Here is a 15,858-nt window from a genome sequence, read left to right as displayed (position 1 = left end):
CCATAGCCTGACATAACTTCAATCAGAAGTAAAAGGTCCCACATTCAAATGGGAACATTGTTTTTTTTCATAAACCCTGGCAAGAAAGATTATTTAGTCATATTCACGCTTGTGACATTCCACATTACAAATCGGTGTATTTCCTGGGCTGACTTAACCCCAAAATGTGAGATTCTGTATTGCTCTGTGACCTAGCCCCACCATTTGGTATTCCACACTGCCCCCAGAGTTTAAAATTCCACATTAAAGTGGGGAAAGTTTGTGTAAACACTTTACCCCCAAAATGTGTGATTCCACATTGAAACTGGATTATGTCTTTCTGTGCCCCAAGCCCACGGTCTACATTAATATGAGGCTTTACTGTCCGATGCTATGTTAGACCAGCCCATCCCAGCATGTTCCTTAAGCAATGGTATATATTCTATATGAAGCTGACCCTTACCCTCTGTTACCCGTGTGACTTAAACGCAATGTGGGATTCAACATTATAGACAGACCATAACCTTCAGTGATGTAACCCAGAGGTCAATATAATATATTAAACCCAGTCCATAGACTGCTGTGACTTAACCATAGCTTAAGATTCAACATTAAAACTGGTTATTTTCCTAGCTTGAGTTGGCAATATGATGTTCCACCTGAAAGCAGAATAATAGCCCTTCTGTGCCACATCATCCTTTTAGAATGCAACCAACCCTCCAATCCTCCTGTCTATCCTCATCCGAACAAGACAATATCAATTTCACGTCCTAACGGCCTACGGGTTTATAAATCCCAAACAACACATTTTCCATCAGCTATGGCCAGTTCTCTGCAAAAGCAAGAGTGAAACACCCCATTCTGTTTATTCCAGCTTCAGCAGAGGGAGATGGTATGCTTGCACGAGTTGAAGATTTGACTGCTTCCGACATCCTGGAGGACTCGGTGATGCTCTCCTGGACGGTCCAAGACGGCGACTTTGACTTTTTCCTCATTCAGTACAGGGATGTCGATGACCAGACCCAGGAACTGACCATTCGCGGAGACCAGACCTCCGTCATCATTCCGGGCCTCCTGCCTGCAACGATGTATACCTTTACTCTGTTCGGTGTCTCCGATGATAAGCAATCCAGGCCAAGCACGGTGAATGTGACGACAGGTACCAGGACTCTCACAAGGGAGGCGGCTCATCCGCCCTTCTCATTTGCTTTGCAGAAGCACCACTCATCTCTGAAACCTTCCTTGCGAAGAAGTTTCTGTTACCATTGCTTTCCATACCTCTGCTTCTTCATCTCATTTTGGTCTGGCACTATTTACAGTGCTCGTGGCGTGGGGCTGCATCCCAATGTACAGAAGCATCTCTGTTGCGCTCGTAGAGGGATTAAAGGGAAACTAAATCTATGTCTATTTAGAATCAAATTTTTTGGCTTTATCTGAAATGCTTGAGGTCATTTTTTTGCAGATATTCAAGACCAGCGAGTAAGAGGAGGTTTTGTTCAATGCCATGAATTTCTGGGCTCCTGGGTGAATGTTGGCCATGCAGAACCCGTAAGTGCCAGAAGTTCCCATCTGGGCCGGTTGGGTCCCTGCTAGAGAATCTGTTTTTGCTGCCTGCTTGCACCAAATTACGAGCTGCAGGACACCACAGGTTCCTTATACAGAACTTGGGTCATCTCCTCAAGGTGGCATTGAGGAAGTTGCCTCGCCACTTCCCAGTCATGAGAGAGACATAAGTGAAAAGAATGGTCCAAACTGCAGTGCCTTCCACAGCTCCACCCATGGCAACATTCCTAAATCAATAGTGAGACAATGCCCAAGCATGGAAGAGAGGGGGCTTATAAGTGCTTTTGCTTTACAGGTTTTTCGTCTACATGGTGAAGCACCTTTTGATCCATCTCTCCACATCTCCTAGTACGTAACACGTTCTCCTTGCCCCGAAGTAAGAAGATGGGCTCCTATGTACTACTGGTGTACGAGCCATGGGGTGGTGAGTTGTTTATCCTCACTAAAAATGGGTCCTGGCAGGCCCCTACTTCACACCCAAACCAATCATCTTTTTTGCAGTTGCAAAATTTGGGATGTGGCATTCACTCCAACGAGGGGATAAGGATAACAGTAAATCTTGCCTGCAAGACAAGTGTGCTAGATGGGACAGGAACCCAAATCTCCCTCCCACTGAAGCAACGGCTGAAGTCATTGAGGAATATTAAGTGTCCATAAGAGGGAGATGCTGACAAGGGGGCAAAGGGTGAGCATTAAATAGCCGTTGGCTTTGTAATTGATCATCACGACGCCGTCCCATCCAGCTTCCCAGCATTGCTATGGTGTGTGACATATTCGGGGCCTAACAGAAGATGTATGTTGCCACACTCTGCCCATCCACCATCTTGTGCACACAGAATGCATGGCTGTGCCACTAACACTTTTTGTATTGCAGAGAGTCATCCCCAGCCCCCTGCGGGGGAAACAGCCACTGGGTCATTTGGCCATCACGCCAGCCATCATTTTGTCTCTATTTTGTTGCAGCTCTAGTTACGCCCACGTTGGGGGATCTCTTGGCAGCTGATGTCACGCATGACTCACTCCGGCTCTCGTGGGTTGTCCAGGATGGGGAGTTTGACTCTTTTCTCCTCCAGTACAATGATTCGCAGGGGCAGTCCAAGACTCTGCCCGTGGATGCAGGGCTCCACAGCACCACCGTTTCTGGCCTGCAGCCTGCAGAGACGTACACATTCGAGCTTTATGGTGTTTCCAACAATACGCAAAGTGAACCAGTTTCCCTTGTGGCCAAGACAGGTACAGGCTGGAAATGTTCATTTACATTGCAGAAAAACAGTTCTTCTGTCCCCCGATTTGTGCACCTTTATTCTCCAATGAAATTCTCCTCTCCGGCCATTGCTCTTCCTTAACTCATGGGTGCAATCGCATCCTCTACTCCATGGCTAATGGTGCTCCTTTACTCCACAGTGCACCCATAGCGTCTTCTCCACCCTCACGTCTCAGTCTGTTCACACTCTCTGATCCACGGGCCTCGTTTCTCACTTATTCCCCCCTTACATTTACTTTCTCTGCTCAATGGCCATCACGCCTCCTTTCCTCCTCAGTTTATTAGCACACATTCTCCCTGGCCTGTACTCCTTCCTCATGCTCCTGAGTGCTCCCCTCTACCCCACATGCCCTGCCGCTCCTTCACTCCCCAGCTTCTCGCACCATCAATGACCCTGCATGTCCGCCTTCTTGCCTTGGTGTACTTCTACTAAACCGACTCGTCTGCTTTGCTCCCAGTGTATGCACACCCTCACCGCCACAACCTGCATTCCTTCTTTATTCAAGGGTGAAGCCCCCCACTTCACGACCCGTTGTTTCTCTGGTTTTCTGTTGCCCTGCTCTAACTCTTTCTCAACCTAGCTGGTACATGCCTGCTATGGCAGGCATGCTCCAAAGCCTTTCTAAACGATGTGCTGTCACTTTAAATCTGTCAGAATGGGCTAAGTATCTTGCGGCCCTTTCCTCATGAACCTCACCTCCTATGAATTGAGCGTCCCACCCTTTGTAACTGTTGCCTCCCCTTTTCTCTCAGTTGTGGTGACTAGTCATTGCTTTAACTCTCTTTTTCTAATTGTGGTCTTTGAAAAAATTATTTGGTTCAACTGCTGTTCTGGCAGGTCCCCAAACTGCGTCTACTCCCTCTCTGCATGCCTCAAACACTCCTATTCAAGCAATCAATTGCTTGTGGAAAGCATGTTTTGCACAGCTGATGCACACCGCGCCAGTGTGGCATGCCTGTCGGACCTAGGTATGGGGAGGTTTGTTACCATGCACGATATCAAGTCTGGCGGTGTCTTTTGGTGCTTTTATGGAGGTGGATTCCTATGTTCCAGGATCTTTCACCACCCAATTTAAGGGGATCCACTCTGGACACAAATGCAGGTAAGTACATCTCGAAGGGAAAGCTTCCAGCTCTTGGACCTGTGTTCCCGAGGTACGGAATGACCAAATCAAGGCAAGTTGAACTGATCCATTCGGGTGTTCTGCATGATGGGGAGTCAAATTCGCCTCCTCCGAGGGTCCCAGAACAAAAGCATTATTATTATTTTTTTTATTTTTTTGTTACTTGATTGAATCGCTTTTGCGATTTTTACAAGGTGAAGATTAGTAGTGTCGAAAAAAGAAAGAAAAAGAAGAGAAAGAAGAAGAAGTAGGATACATGTATAAAGAAAATTCATAATGCTTTCTAATCTATGGTTCAGGTTTCCTTTCTCTTTTATGTAGCAAATCAGGGGGAGGAAGTTTTCCTTAACAGTTGTTGATTTGACCCTCTCGTTTGTCTAGGAGTATCCGTCCAAGATGTTTGCTGCCGTTTTGACCCACGAGGTCTTTTCGCCGCTAATCAGGCGGGCCCACCAAAGCTCTCCTTCATGGGTGAAGGCTGAGGCCAGGTGATTTTTCAGATATGGTGCTCTAATGTTTTGCGTTCCAGGGCACGACAGCAGAAGTTGTCTTATTGTTTCTGTCTGGTCTGGATTCTCAGAGAATCTACACTTGTTTACAGTTGATAGGCCTCTAATCGCCAAAATTTCATTTGACGGTAGAAGGTTCAGACGTGCGCGTAAAAAGATGTTTCTTTCTGTTGGCATAAATTTCTTCATGCAGTCCTGTATCTCGTTGAGTTTCCTCACCTGCGGTTGAAGGTGGCCAGTTAGTTTGTATTTTAGCCCTGTATCTATAGTGTAGATCCATTCTAATTCGTCCATTTCCCTTTTAACTTTTGTTGGATTTTGGGCCAATTCCTCTTCAGAACTTTGAATGTCAGACAATTTTTCCTTTAAATCTTTTTCCCACTGGGTAAGTATTTTACAGCAACCACCTGTTAACTCCACGTTTATCAGAGTAAATATCCAGGGGTGGTTTTGCAGTAAGATCTTTCTGTAAAGCATCATGCTGTTTCGTAAAGCAAAACGCATTTCTACCAGTTGTTCCTGAGGCTACCTCATGCCTAAATAGCAAACTTTTTGTAGTAGCCAATCTTAGCATATGGTTTGAAATTCTCAATAACGATGTCAGTATCAGAGGCTTCTTCAACCCCTGTTCTCCCTTCTTAGCATATAAAAGTACAAGGAAGGAATGGAGAGAAGAGAAAAGTGTGAACAACTCTTTAGAGTTGAGAGAAAGATGCTCTCCTCTGGTAATGAGATGCTCCTCTTCCCAAGTTTCTGTGGTGATTACTTTGTTTCACAGGCCCTCATTAAGAGGGTCAAACTATCCATTCTCTTGGAGCTTTCTGCCCTGGATTTCGATGCTTCACAGTATTTCACTGTTGCTCTGGGACATCTGTTTGGTGTTCTGGTGAGAGTTTCACAAATTGTTTAGCTGATTATGAAATTTGCTGGATTGTTCCACTCTGGATCCACATTGTCCTTCCTCTCTTCATTCTTAGAACCTGCCATTTTGTATGAACATCTGGCAACTGATGTTACTTGTGTTCTTTCGGCCTACTTGCCTTTTCCAATGGCAATTCCAGTTTCAAATCCTCCACTCCAATGTTGAGGAATGTGTGGAGAGTGGGACAAACAGACTGCTACAGATCATGCTTTCGGAAAAGTACCTGGATTCAGTTGCAGCTCTTGTGAAGGACATTCCATAATCTCCAAGTACTCTGGAACGTGCTCCAATTTCGGCTTGGCCTATTCTGCATCCTATCTCCTCTGGATTCTGTTTCAGGACCCCTTTAGAACTGTTCAGACAAGCCCTCTGCTCCTTTTCCTTCCAAGTAAGAGGACCCAGAGCAAATGTGCTTCCGGATACAGTGTCTCTGCTTCCTACTAGTTTGTCCAATATGATCCTGGTGTCAGCCTTACGTTCTTCACATCCAAGCCATTAGACCTAAAGTACAAGGTTTCTAATCAGGGGCCTTTTATTGGTACTGGCTATCTCTGAGCGCAGACTGCTATCATTTCAGTAGCACTCATGAGTGGTAAGGGTCCTACTCCTCAGCCATCTTAAGGGGCTAAGCATTAGCAAACCCAAGGCAAGATGGCATATCAAAATGCTGCACTTTCCTTCACTAGCTTAATGCTGCCACTGTCATGGCATGCATATCACAGTTTGCAAAATGGAGACATTTTGGATACGGCTGCAGGATTTCTCCCACCTGAGGTGATCTCAGGGGTTACCTCATGGCTATCAGTAGGGAAAGAAGCTGCTCTGTGTTTGTTACAGATGAACACAGATTTGGCATACTTCATCTGGTGCTGTTAATTCAGCAGTAGAGATGAGAAGCAATGCCTGGCTAGACTCCAGAATATGGGTCTCCGACCTTACGATTGTTGAGAACGTGCTGTTTGTTCCTTTAATGGACTAAGTTTTACAAAAGTGCAAGGCTTTAGTATGGCAGCAAAATGTCTTAGTTTGATTTGATCTCCCCCAACTCATACTCCTTACCACCCCTTCCAAGCTTTTAAGAATTTCAAAGCTAGCCAATGATTCAAATCCAAATCTTTCAGCAGCTCGAAGAGACTCACGTTCTGTCCTTAACCAAAATGTACAAATCCAACTACTCCAGACACATCCAAGTAGCCCCAATGGCTTGCAGCATAAGATGGTGGCACCCCTTCCATCATGGAGCTTTCATCCTCTGTAAGCAAGTGTCATTCTAATACCATCAATAGAGTCAAGATAACTCAGGGCTCTTGAGTTGTGATCATCATCAAACAGGATTACTCCCTAGCTCTGCCACCTGTCCTACCATCATGTACCTCCACAATTTCCAAATCCTCTCCATAATGACTTCAGGTAACTGGTGCCTCTTCAGCTCTCTGCAGCAGAGCAGTGTCTGGAGCAGCATCGGAAAGGTCATGAGTTGTACTCGCAATATTTCCTGATCTAAAAAAGTGTAGTGGTCAGTCATGCCCATTCTGGCCTTCCGATGACCTAAATCAGTTCTTGTCAGCGGAAACATTCCACTTGGTCACTTTAGCTCATATTCTGCAAGTATTCTGGCTGGACGACTGGATGTGCTCAGTGGATGGATCTCTTTGTTCAATCCTGGAGGGCCACTGGCCATGTCTCTGCTTTATTATCACACACAACAGACAGAAGCCTCTACTCTCGACTTTACACCGTGGCCTATGACTGAATAAATCTCCCTATCGGAAAGTCTAAGTACCCCTCTAATATGGTCTCTCCCTAATGGGCGCTGGTGGGCCGCCTATCTATAAAGGGGTGAAAGCAAGCGTCCCCAAACAGCACGATCCTCCCCGCAATGAGAGACAATGAAGGACTCTCCCAAAATGGGAATAAGGCCAAGACAGAGTGCGGGTGAGCGTAAATGGGAGTTTATCAATCAGAATTGGGCATGCAAAGAACTCTGCAAACTCCGAGAGCGCTCTGTCTGACAATAGCAAAGACAGGCGTATATATTTACAAAAAACGTCATCAAAACCTACATACTATAGGGGGCACAAGTTCATTGGGATTGGGTGGCGACGACTAACTATAGGTGCTGCTGCGGTGTGGTTGGTCTTGGCTGGAGGACGTCACTGGTCACCCTCGTGGGTTGGGCTGGGCCTGGCAGGTCGGCTTGAGTTCATCCGGGCGGTGTTGGTGTGCCGAGGCGGCCTGTGGCAGAGATGAATGCCTTTTCTGACTTACTTGCCCTCTGCCATGCACACCACAGTCATTCAGTCATTTACAGTTCTATTCTCTTTAGTAAATCTTTCAATAGGTTAATGCAACACAGGAGGAATGCACCTTGTGAGGGGTCTGGAGATAATATATCGAGGCCTGGTTACTCGTGATCTGTTGACCGGGACCGTAGGTCGAGGGGCTAAGCTTCGGGGACTGGGGCGGGTGGTACAGGTCTTTCTGTCTTGTTAGAAGTGGTTATGGATGTTTCGCTGTGTGTTGTCAAAGTGTTGGGTGTCCTGATTGCACCGGGCCATAAGTCTGAGACAGTCCGGTGGGTTGTGGGGTTTACGAGGGGGCGCTTGAGTTTAAACTAAGGTTTACTGCTGTGCTGTAAATAATGCAGGTGGCTGGCCGCGGCCTTGGGTGCTGCAGTGGGGCTACAAGTCTTTGAAGCGGCTCCAGTCGGGTCGGGGGAGGCGTGATAACGCAGAGCGGGGCTCTGTTCTCATGTCTTGGCAGCCTTCTGAGGGAGGGAGGGGGATACATCGAGACCTTGTACGCTTTTACAAAGGTATCTCCCTCGTGTGTTGCCGAATATAGGTAAAGACATCGCAAACATTTGAATACTTTCTATAATACTTATTTAAAATCACTTCAAAACATGCATTTAACCTTTGCTGGGTGCGTTTCGATTATACCCAGTCCGAGCACCATATTTGTACATTATATTCTAGCAGCTACAGTGTTTTAGTTACATGCATATACACTCGCAGAAAATGAGGTAGTGGTTAGATCAGTGGAGTACATAGAAAACGACCCGCCATTGTACGCGACGGTGGTGGCATATGAGGGGCTCAGACAGTTACACATGATAAGTGCACTCTCGCGCATTCTTTACATGAGTTCATAGTATAGTTGCATCCGCTTTCTCGTGTACTCTAGCAGCATTAGCTTTAGTTATGGCGCGAAACCATGTGAGGTAGGCTGCCCAGTGATACATGCAACGAACAGATCCCTGGAGCGTTCCTTTATCATTAGCATCCACCTGCAATGGTGCGAGCTCGCCATAGCTTATATCATGGGAGCATACTCTCTCATTTTAATACATTCTACAGGCGTTTGTATTTTGTGGAAGAAAGAAATAATGCAAGAGGTCTTGACATTAATATATACATATATTTAAAGACTGTCTGCCATCAGAGGACCATTTTACTGTTCTTCTCATTGTTCAGGCCTGCTGGCCGGGTCATGCTGATAGTGATGGTACACTGCGGGAGGTGAACTGTTACAATGTTAGCGTATTGCGCTAGCTCATGTCCGTCTTGTTCGTGGGAACGTGCTCGCAGCGGATCTGCCAGGGTGCTGCGGCAACAGGGATGTTCTCCAAGGGTGGGGGCCGCGCTACAGTGCGCTGAGCTCACACCATCTTTACCGGGCAAAGAATGGTTTCTGGGCCTAGCTAAATTTGTGTTGTAATCAATACATGTGGGCATTCGATACGTGTGGGCAATGTCTCCAGTGGGTGAGCCCTCCACCACCTGGGCCCGGGTGGCATGAGGGAATGCCCAATGGGCCATAGCCCTCACCTGGGGAAGAAACGCAGGCGAGAGGGGTCTCCTGGACCAGTCCTCCCCTACATTTCCCCCCTTTCGTTACTTAAGTAACGAATTCTTCAACTCCTCTACCCTCCTACACTCTGCTTCGTCCATCACCGCCTCATCCCATGCAGGAGTTCCTTTGATAGGCATCCATGCTCTGCACACCCCCCTTAAACTCTCACTTCTCCTGGCGTATTCATCTGGAGTACACGTAAGATATATGCACCCACCATCTCCTTCCAAATCCACCCATACTTCCTCGTACCATTCTAGTATGCGGGGCTCTTTGATGCTGGTGTGCCAAAGCTTATCTACAATATCCTTGTCGTGGTACATGGGCACCAGTTGGTACCTGGGTGTGTTGTCTACCCCTGTTTGTACTTGTGCTTCTTGCATCGTTTTTATTGTACCGTGTGAGTTGCCCATTGTCACCATCATCATTGCACCATTTGGTACTGCGTTAGCACAGACTCGAAGACCCACCTGGCATAGGCAGAAAATCAAAAGGAGGAACACCACAGCTGGCATTAAAAATTTAATCGTTGTTCCAAGCCATGAGGGGACCCAGGAGAAGAGGTTATCGAACCATGTACTATCTTCTGCTCCGCCTTCCATCTTCATTTTTTCTCCTAGGTTGTGGACTGCTTCGATCACATGGGACAGGGAGCCGTTCTCTGCGTCTTCAGAAGGTACGAAAGTGCAGCAGGCACTTCCTATTTTTCGGCAAACACCACCGTCCATCGCCGTCAACAGGTCCAGGACATACCTGTTTTGCATGGTCATCAGTCGCAAGGCTCTTAGTTCGACCTTTATTATGTTAAAACCTTCTTCAGTGTCGTTCGCCAGCTGAATTAATTCCCAGCGGGTTATCTGGAACCATTTTGCGTTAGCCCTTGCCTGGACGCTTGATACGAGCGAGGCAAAAAATGTTTCTGCTGAGCTGAATAATCGATATTTGTCTGGGATCTGGGCCAATAGTTCTGATGATGCCTTTGATATATAGTTTGATGCTCATCTGTTGCGGGTCAGCACCTCTTCCTTGCTTCCAGAAGACAGGACATACATTTGTGGTTCTGCAGTTGGTTGAGCCACACTCTGTTGTGTGCGTTCCTGTGTCCTTTTGCTTCCATCGATGTGGCTTTCTGGTATCACCATCAGAGCTGAGTGCAGAGTGACCATTGAGCAGCTGCCACTCCACGACGGGGGGAGGTGTAGGGATGCCTGGTTGCCACAAACCCAATACGTGTCCATAAGGGCCGCAGTCCCTTTTCTTAGGTCTGGGATAGTGAGGGTTTTGTTGCACTTCTTGTTCGTCCCCATGGACGTTCTCCCCTCTCCTTTGAAACATAGTTCATAGTCTATTTCATTCTGCAACTTGAAAGGCTTTTCGATGGGCGTAACCCAGGTTAGTTTTGAAATGTGTTCTCTCCATACGGGTGTGCATGTTTCTTCTATCCATTGCAGTTTCTCCGGTGCCACACCCCTCAGCGCTTCAGCTTTACACATTACTTCTTCGTTCTTCCACTTGTTATCAGAAAAAAGTGTCCCTTCGATTGCAAAAAATGGCTCTTTCAGACATACAACCCCTGACGGTTTTGGGTAGCACGTTTTCTCGTTCTGCAGCATTTGAAAAGTCACTTCATGTGCCTGGAAGGTGTTCTTAATTCTGCACAACGTGAGATGAAGGAGACATTGGGCATCTATAATCGGCAACTCTTTGGGTAACAGTACTTTGGGTGTACCTGATGCGTGAGGGATGAGGGAGCAAACATAACAGCTCTCGTTTGTTGTTTGTTTAGCTGTGGCACTCATGTCTGCATACCACTTATTTGTTTGGTGGGGGTGTCGTGGGTCTTCCATCTTATCTAGACCTAGCCCATAGTACTCATCATACTTCCTCCTCCCTGCTTCCCTCTTCCGTCTATTGTTCTTATTCCTCATATTCTTCCCGATTCCCTGGGCAAGGGACAAACTAGACCCCCCTTTCTCATTCCCGCCCCCCTTCACCCAGTCATCATATAATATTTCATGTGTTTCTCTCATTCTTTGATTCACTATGGCCGTGGGGGCAGGTTGGCTGGTGGGGGTAATATACAACCAGGATATGGCAGAGGGATTTCGGTCGTTTAAACTGTGAGCATTGTAATTAGACATCTCAGGTGGGGACAGTGTGTTGTTTTGTCTTTTACCCTTTGGCCCTCCATCGTGTGAGATGACAACATTGGATGACGTAGTATAGTAGCCCCACACAAGTTTAGTTCCGTCCCATATCAAAAAATCACCTTCCCTTGTAGTTGCATTGACACTTGCAGTTGTATTGGTCCCAGTAGTTGTGTTGCTCCCTCCCCCCTCGTTCATCTCGATAGAGATGAACGCTATGAACCAGTATGTAACCAGACCAAATAATAATGTAAAAAACAATATAATGCACGCAGATAGTCCACATTCATACGAATATATGCATTTCACAGTTAACCATTCTCTAATTCTAGTAAATCTATCCGTTGCAGGCCGCCCGTTAGATGCCATGGAAGCTCCTGTTTTAAGATATAAAAGTGCATTGAGTGCATACATGTAAACATTTTGTTGGCACCATCAGTGCCAATATACATGTGACGGGGAATGGAAGCGGGTGGGGATACGGGGAGGGGTATTCACAGACAAGGGTGTATACAAGCTTATAGTTTAGCATTCCATTATATATACATATATATTCACACTCAACAAGATGAAAATTAAAACAAAATTTTCCTCTCTCTTTTTTTTTTTTCTTTTCATCTTTATCAGTTGTGCATTTCTTCAAATTCAGTACCAGCACATACACGCAAGTTCATATTCAGTCATTCTGCTCAGTTGCAGCGTTTGCTGTTGTCTGTGCCTCGGCATCTACCTCCTCTTGTATGTTGCTATATGCCTTCCGTACATCGGTCAAGTGCACCCAGTACCTCAACCCTTTGACCTTTACCGCCGTAGGCGTGCAAAATATTACTTCATATGGGCCATGGAATCGTGGTGCATTCCACCGACGCACAAAACTTCTGACATATATCCAGTCGCCTGGCATTAGCTGTAGTTGTTGCCCTGGCTCCGTGACAGCGCCTGTTACATTTCCCTCTTCTCTAGTGAAGGGTGGGGACAATTGCTTTGCTATCACGCGCGCTGCCCTTGTCAGTTTCTTTAAATAGTCTGTGAACTCATGTCCCAATATCGCGGCACTTCTGTGAGCGTCTGAGTGTTCGCGCAGTGGTGAATGTGCTGTGTTCATCCGTCTCCCAGTCACGATCTCGTGCGGGGACAAATGGTGGTCTTTGCTTGGCTGGTTTCGTAACTCAAATAGCGCAAGCGGTAGGCAGTAAATCCAATTCTTTTTCAATGAGAAGCATAGTTTTGATAACCTGCCCTTCAACAGTCCGTTCATCTTTTCCACTACGCCATTACTTTGAGGATGATAAATTGAGCATAATTTATGTTTTATTCCCAACAATGTAGTCACTTCCTTAAAAAGCTCATTCACAAAATGAGTGCCATTGTCTGAGCGGATCACGTCACAAATTCCCCAGCGCGGGAATACCTCCCTCACTAGGAATTTGGCGGCGCTCTTGGCATTGGGTTGCGCGCAGGGTCCTGCTTCCACCCACCTTGAAAATGGGCACACTACCACAATCATGTACCGTGCACCATTACACCTTTCCCCCATGTCTGCGTAATCTATATATAGTTCCTTGAATGGGCCAATGGGTTTAGGGATTGTTCCCCGGAGAGTGCGTAATGTCATCCCTGAATTGTATATTTGGCATGTTGTACATTCCATTGCCAATCGAGACACATGCTCCTGGAGACAGGGCACGAACCATTCTTCCTGTATTTCTGCTGTAATCTGTTGTTTGGTGTTATGTGCAGGGAAGTGTAGCTGTTGAAATGCAATCTCTAGTAGCTGAATTGGCATTACCACCTTCCCCGAGTTATTTTGCCTCCACAGCAGGTCTGTTCCTGACTTGCTGCACCCTCGCTTAGTCCACAATAGTTTTTCCTCTGCACTGGCTCCTTCCTGCAATTCTATTATTTGTGGTATGGGCATGATATTATATCCCTCTGGGGGCTCTTCGTTTGTTTTGTCCTTAAGCATGTATTCACCTGTGTCATTTTTCTGAAAATAGGAAGCCTCCTTGGCGGCAGCGTCCGCTGCCGCGTTCCCTAAAGACACAACATCTGTGTTGGATGTATGTGCTTGGCACTTTACTATTGCTACTGCTGTGGGGTTTTGCAGGGCCTCAATTAACTCTTTTAACAATTCTGCATGCTGTACAGGTGTTCCATCTGCCCTCCTAAAGCCCCTCCGCCCCCATCTTGCTAGGCCTCCATGTACTGTCGTTGTCATGTAAGCTGAGTCTGTGTATATCGTCACTGCACAACCCTTTGCTGCATGTAGTGCTTCTATGAGTGCAATCAGCTCTGCTGCCTGCGCGGAGTAATGTGATGGGAGACGGTATTGTACCAGTGTTTCATACTCACCGTCTTCTAACCTCACCACTGCCATGCCAACGTGTTTTTCTCCCGTGTCCGCGTCAATTGATGCGGACCCATCCACAAAGTATACTTCCCCTTCGCTTAGAGCGTTCTCACACACCACTGTCTCCTCCCCACTTTCTCCTGTGTAGGTTGCACAATCGTGGTTCTGCATGTCTTCGAGCGTGCACGCTTCTGTAATGAATGTGGCGGGGTTCACTGTCTTGCATCTCACTATATGAATGTTGGCACTGGACAGTATAATCTCGTAGGCGGTCGCCCGCTGTGTGGTCAGTGTGCTTTTTGATCTCTCGAGTATTGCAAATAATGAATGTTCCACAAACAATGTCACAGGGCATCCCATTACTATTGTGGCACTTTTCTCAATCGCGAACGCGGCTGCAGCGAGTGATTGCTCGCACGCGAAATGGCCCTGCATCACGGCATCTAAAGTGCCACTATAGTAAGCCAATGGCTTGTGTCCTAAGGAAGTTTTTTGTGTCAGTACTGCTGTCATCAGTGTTTCCTTGCAGTGTGAGAATAGGTAAAACTCGCGTCCATAATCAGGGTTTGCAAGTACTGGGGCGCTTGAAATCAACTCTTTTAGTGTTTGGAAGGAGGAACTCATCTCTTCCGTCCATTCCACCTTCCTGTTCTCCTGTTGGGCTACCTTTAATGCTTGTAATAGGGGTCTGGTGTATGCCGCATAATCTAATATCCATGCTCGGCAGTAATTGCACATTCCCAAAAATTTCTGCATATCTTTTACTGTTGTGGGTTCTTGTACTGATCTTATGGCTTCTACCCTGTCTGGTATTATTCTTTTCCCATCTCTTGAAATCAGCTGTCCTAGGTACAGGACCTCTGTCAGACAGTATTGTAGCTTTCCCTTGTCCACTTTGTACCCCTTGTTGGCCAGCAAAGTCAATAATGTTATGGAATCTGTTCTGCATGTCTCTTCGTTTTGTGCGCAGACTAGTAAATCGTCTACGTACTGAATAATGGTGCTCTCAACTGATAGGTTTCCTAGGTCTTCATGTAATACGCGATTGAAGATGCTCGGGCTCTCGCAGTAACCCTGTGGTAATCTGCAATGCTCATACCTTTTACCCCCCAGAGTGAAGGCGGTAAGGTATCTACTCTCTTCAGCCAGGGGTATAGAGAAAAATGCAGTTTTCAAATCCACTACTGTGAAATGTGATGCCTCTTTCGGGATGCTGCATAGTATTGATGCGGGGTTCGGGACTAGAGGGAACTCCTTCTGAATTACATCATTGAGGGGGCGTAAGTCCTGTATCATCCTCCAAGACCCCCCTTTTGCTTTTTTGATCGGATAAATACAAGTGTTACATGGGGAGTTTGAAGGCACTATTATCCCTTGTGCTAGTAGGGCATTTATTGTCTCTTTTATCCCTTCTTCAGCCTCACGAGACAGAGGATACTGTTTAACTCGTGGTAAAATTGCTCCTTGCTTTAGCTTTATTACCACAGGCTGTACCCCATGCAACAGTCCCACATCATGGGGGCCTGTTGTCCATAAGTTGTTTGGTACAAGCCTCATGTCGTCATCAAAAAACGACGGTGGTGCTCCTACCACTGTCATCAATTGGACGGGAGTCTCCCTTGCTTGTATTAAAATATCACAGGGCATCGCTATTTCCATCACTATTTCACCATCCCCTTCTGAGTCTGAAAAGAGATCCTCATCTGTTACCTCTCGTAGGGCGATGTTGGCGTTTGTGCACAGCACTGTGCGCCACTCACACCCTTCCTCGTCCACTCCGATCACAGCTATTCTTTTTGCTGACACTTGCACAGCGTGCAAATCTAACGATACCACTGATCCTGGTGCTGTGTTGGGGCATACTATGGGGCGGAAGAGGAACTCCGCCGGGATCCTCCAATCCATGCTCCTCAACTCGGGAATTATGAGGGCCAGAGTCTTCAGCCCTTTGATAAACATTTCCTCATTTTGTGGCAGCCCTCGTATTTCCTGCGTGGTTGTGTAGGCTTGCACTACCAACATTGCACGCAAGGGGCATATCCCGGGTGTGGAACACACTATCCCTCTCTCGGTAAATGATATGGTCATATTGAGTTTACTCAGGAGATCCCTCCCTAGCAAGTTAATTGGGGAATGTTCGTAATA

General features: G+C 46.6%; 1 protein-coding gene across 16 annotated transcripts in view; it reads left to right on the top strand.

Moving 5' to 3' along the window:
• The window catches only part of TNXB (tenascin XB), a 687,232-nt gene that overhangs the window by 409,749 nt on the left and 261,625 nt on the right, over positions 1 to 15,858 (top strand). For 14 of the 16 annotated variants that reach the window (XM_069634959.1, XM_069634963.1, XM_069634962.1 and 11 more), the window contains 2 exons: positions 854 to 1,138; positions 2,506 to 2,775. The exons of the other annotated variants lie outside the window; for them this stretch is intronic. In XM_069634959.1, coding sequence (XP_069491060.1) covers positions 854 to 1,138; positions 2,506 to 2,775 — 555 coding nt within the window. The remainder of the gene's footprint in view (positions 1 to 853; positions 1,139 to 2,505; positions 2,776 to 15,858) is intronic. 16 annotated transcript variants of the gene reach the window in all.

This window comes from Ambystoma mexicanum, chromosome 13 (genome assembly GCF_040938575.1).
Source record: "Ambystoma mexicanum isolate Mex_15411 chromosome 13, UKY_AmexF1_1, whole genome shotgun sequence".
NCBI lineage: Eukaryota > Metazoa > Chordata > Amphibia > Caudata > Ambystomatidae > Ambystoma > Ambystoma mexicanum.
This window is presented reverse-complemented; position numbering and strand designations above follow the sequence as displayed.